The sequence below is a fragment of the Egretta garzetta genome, unplaced genomic scaffold (assembly GCF_000687185.1).
Source record: "Egretta garzetta isolate BGI_Z169 unplaced genomic scaffold, ASM68718v1 scaffold215, whole genome shotgun sequence".
In the NCBI taxonomy this organism is placed as follows: domain Eukaryota; kingdom Metazoa; phylum Chordata; class Aves; order Pelecaniformes; family Ardeidae; genus Egretta; species Egretta garzetta.
This window is the reverse complement of record NW_009259719.1, coordinates 2,554,344-2,558,640: the sequence shown is the minus strand read 5'-3', so window position 1 is coordinate 2,558,640 and position 4,297 is coordinate 2,554,344. Positions and strand designations below refer to the sequence as shown.

The following is a 4,297-nucleotide window of genomic DNA, read 5'->3' as shown; positions in this document are numbered from 1 at the left end:
CCGGGGGCAGGGGCAGGGGCTGGGGGGCTGGCATGTACAACCCTGGCCCTCAGTGGGGCTGGGGCTGGCCAGGGTGCCAGGAAGCCTGCTGCTCCTCCTGCCACATTGCACTGGGCTGCAGGAGATAGAGCAGTGCTGAGCAGGGTCTGGCTCAGTTTGCCAGGCTCATTTCATGCGTGGCCTCGGCACAGTCTGGCCAGGGCTGCCTGGTGGTGACAGCCTGGTCCGTTAGTCTGTCCTACACACCCTGGTAGTGGTGCTTATTTGAGCCTGGGTTACATCTGTGCACAGGAGATGCTGCCACGCTGTTACATCCCGCATGGAAGGGCAGGCAGGGGACGTGTGGTGGCACGGGGCTGCACTGTGCCTTTGCACAGCTGACAATGGGATCACCCTGAAGATTGCTGGTCACCTCCCTGCTCTGTGCGACACAAGGTGGTGTCACAGCTGGGCTGAGAGAGGGACAGAGGTTACAGCGTGTGAGCAAACGAGCAGCTCTCCTGTGTTCACACTGGTAATGCTCTGTGGTCCCTCCAGGGCCACTGCAGGCGAGACGGAACCATGGTGCCTTTGGTCATCGGGGTGGTCATGCTAGTGTGCTTGGTTATAACCCGCATGGCTGCCCCTTGGGCTGTGAACAGCCAGAGCCGCTGAGCTTGTCCTTCAGCTTTCTGGCTGCGAGGCGGAGGGGCAGAGCGTGAGCAGCCCAGCACTGGGTGTCTGGTTTGCCCGCACCAGCGTGTGCTGGGGGACGGATGAGGGCTGGAGCGAGGCAGAGGGGGGCTGCCCTCGGCAGTGCTGGGGGATCTTTGCTTTAGCTGCTCTTCCCCTGAAGTGAGCTGAGCCCTCCTGCCTGCCTTTTCACACGCCCATGTCCCATGGCAGCGTTTAAACAGGAGGCCAGAGTGTTGACCCTGACACAGATGCCCAGGAGAGGATGCACGAGGCTGTCTCTGTGGAGCTGATTTACCTGCTAGGGGTCAGTGTGACAGACAGGCAAAGGGGAACGTCCCAGAAAACGCCTCACTCATCATTCAGGTGGCCTTGCCTGTGGGGGTGCATGGGCAGCCAAACCCACCGTACCCAGGGGAAGGGGGTGGCTTGTGTTTTCCACTCATTGGTCATGTGTGAGGGATGTTACAGCATGGCTTGCTGCTTGGGGTAGTCCTGGGAGTCACCACTGAGATGTGCTGATGTAAATGTCTCGGGATGATGATGGAGAGCCAGGTTTCCAAGGAAACACAGGGCTTTGGGGCTCTATGGTGGATGTGGGGTGGGAGATGAGAACAGCAGGCAACAGCCTTGTGCTGCTGATGCCCACAGGGCATCAGCATTGGGGTGCTGGCAGTGGGCTGGAAGACGGATTGCCCCATTTCGCCAGGAGCAGTGAGGCCCTCAAGCATTTCTGGGGCCACAGATGTAGGTGCAGTCCTTGCCTCGCGATGCTACAGGCTGGCTCTGCCTGCCTGGGGCGGAGGGCCCAGAAGGAGGGGGACTGGGGAGAGAGGAGGTGTCCTGGAGCAGCAAGCAGGCTTCTCCCCTTCCTGGGTGCCCCATCCAAAGCTGCTAGCAAAGGTGCCTGGGGTGGCCTGAGCAAGGGGGACCTTGGCAGGCCACTTTGTGGGATACCCCCCTGACACTGACTGGGGTCACATGGAAAAGAGAGTTAATAACTGAAAAATAAAACCACTGCCCAAACTTCTACCTGGATAGAGAGGGGGAAGAGTGACAGGCCCAGCGAAGGGCTAGGCAGCTTGCATTTGGGCAGTGTAAAGTGGCGAGGCTGGGGAATGGGCTGGGGCACTTGTGCTGTGGAAGTGACCAGTGGGCATTTTATCTGAGCAAGGCGCAGAGCTTGCTGACCGGCAGGTCCCCAGCTGGGGTGGTTACAGTCTGCGTCCCACTGGGAGGGGCGCTGTGTGCCTGCCTGTGCTTGTGGCAGGGTTTCCCGGAGGAATTAGGAATGTGGTCATGTCTGTCTCTCTGTGCAGCTCCCATCTTGGCCAGTATTTCCTAATTTGCAGCAGGGTATGACCTTCCAAAGTAGCGGGATTCACTGGGTTCCTGGGAGCTGGGTAAGTGGGCGTGAGGCAGGGGTCCCCAGATCACACAGCTGCTGGGGTGGGAGCTGCGCCATTGCCTGTCTGGGCTGGTGCTGCGCTGCCTGCACCCCGAGCTGCTGGCACGTGACCATGCCTGACGTAGGGGTGAGATGCTGCTAACGCCAGGGGTCCTGGGAGGGAGCGGGGGGGGGGGCATGCTGGCAGGCTCTGAGTGTGTGTGCATGCTGTTGTGTTAGCGCCTGGGAGATTGCTCGCGTGGTGCGGGGTCCCAAGGGGAGAGAGTTTGTTTCCAAGGAAAATAAAGATTAAAGAGAATTAAACAAACCGGAGATGGGCCGAGGGAGGAATTGATGCGGAGCAGATGGTGAGAAGGGGGGAAGCAGGGAGACCGGCACAAAAGCCTTGGAGACCCTGGAGGAGAGAGGAAGGAAATGGCAGCAGGAGAGCACAGGGAAAGGCAGCGTGGGGCAGGCAGACACAGCGCAGTGGGAAGCAAAACACCCCAGGCCCTGGCATCGGCTCCTGTGTTTGCCCAACCTCCTGCTGGGACTTCCTTCTTCCTGAGTCTCACCAGCATCTTTGTTCCTGAGAGCTCATTTTGCTGCCGAGATCCAGGACAGGGAAGAAACCTGAGAGTTAACTCAGTGGAGAACCTGAGGGGAGGGAGAAGGTGGAGCCACACAGACCGCTTGCCCTCTAGCCCAGGTGGCACCCGGCTAGCCCCTGGGGCTGTGGCTCCAAGGTTTCTTAGCCAAGGACTTAGGCCTTTTGGGGGCTGCACTGAGATGCAGGGCTGTGCCCGGGGTGGGAGGGAGGAGACCCTACAAACAGCAGGCAAAGACCTCCAGCGTGTCCCTGTTCCCTCCCATAGATGGGATCCACAGCGTGACAGCCCAGTGTGTCCTGCGGGTGATCATCATCACAGAGGACATGTTGGCTAACAGCATCACGGTGCGGCTGGAGAACATGTGGCAAGAGCGCTTCCTTTCCCCGCTGCTGTCCACCTTCCTGGAAGGGGTGGCCACTGTGCTTGCAACACCCAAGGAGGACATCTTCATTTTCAACATCCAGAATGACACGGATGTGGGCGGCACGGTGCTCAACGTCAGCTTCTCAGCCCTGGCACCGCGGGGCGGGCGCTACTTCAGCTCGGAGGAGCTGCAGGAGCAGCTGTACATGAAGCGCATGGCGCTGACGGGTGCCTCCATGTTGGAGGTGCTGCCCTTCGATGACAACGTTTGCCTGCGGGAGCCTTGCCAGAACTACATGAAGTGCATCTCTGTCCTTAAGTTTGACAGCTCATCCCCCTTCATCGCCTCCCCCTCCACCCTCTTTCGGCCTATCCACCCCATCACCGGCCTGCGGTGCCGCTGCCCGCAGGGCTTCACCGGGGACTACTGCGAAACGGAGATCAACCTCTGCTACTCCAACCCCTGTCTGAATGGCGGGATCTGCACCCGCAAGGAGGGGGGGTACACATGTGTCTGCCGCCAGCACTTCAGCGGTGAGTGCCCGGAGCTGGGGGCTGCAGGGGGACGGGTGAGCGGGTCCCTTGGCGTTGCTGTCACCATGGTGAGGTGCTCTTCCCAGCAGGGTGGGGGCTGGCAGAGCCCCTCTTCACCTGCAGAGGTCTGGCTCTGCTCCTGGCTCTATGTGTTTCCATGGTGCTGGATGCGTAGGGCTGAAGTTGCCATAGAAATCTGTCTTCTAGGGAGGTGGCATGGAGGGCTCCTGGGGACCCTGGCCACCACCTCCCAGCCTTTTTCACATAGCAGGAAGACCAGGTTGGACTGTGCCAGGCTGGGGCACAGGAGGCTCCTCAGCCCTGCCCCATGCCAGTGGGGCGATGGGCTCTGGGACCATTGGAGATGCTGGTTTCAGCCTGCACCAGTCCTCAGCTGGTCTGGCAGAGGTGTGGAGCCCACACATGGTGGGTGAGCCGCTGCTCACTGAAAATGGAAGGGGAGGCTGGGCCTAGTTGCCCCACCAGGCAGGATCTGATCTAGGCAGATCTGGTCCTAGCCATAGGGGCAATCCCTGGGCTGCCCAGTGGCTTGTTGCCCCAAGTCCTCAACAGGCTGTGGAGATCTGTGCCTGGACATGGGCAACCTGGGCATGAGAGAAGGTGGCCTGTGGCTACTGTGGGGGGAGCCCCTGCTTTGCTGTTCCCATCGGGAGGGAGCGTGGCAGCAGATGGCTGGCCTGGAACCCCTTTCCCGTCCGGGGGTCCCGGC

The 4,297-nt window shown here is 60.4% G+C and overlaps 1 protein-coding gene across 1 annotated transcript in view; it reads left to right on the top strand.

Annotated features, from left to right (window-relative positions):
* The window catches only part of CELSR3 (cadherin EGF LAG seven-pass G-type receptor 3), a gene marked incomplete at its 5' end in the record, with an annotated part of 34,816 nt that overhangs the window by 7,561 nt on the left and 22,958 nt on the right, over positions 1 to 4,297 (top strand). The window contains 1 exon segment of the mRNA XM_035894821.1: positions 2,935 to 3,600. Within this exon segment, the coding sequence (XP_035750714.1) occupies positions 2,935 to 3,600 (666 nt within the window).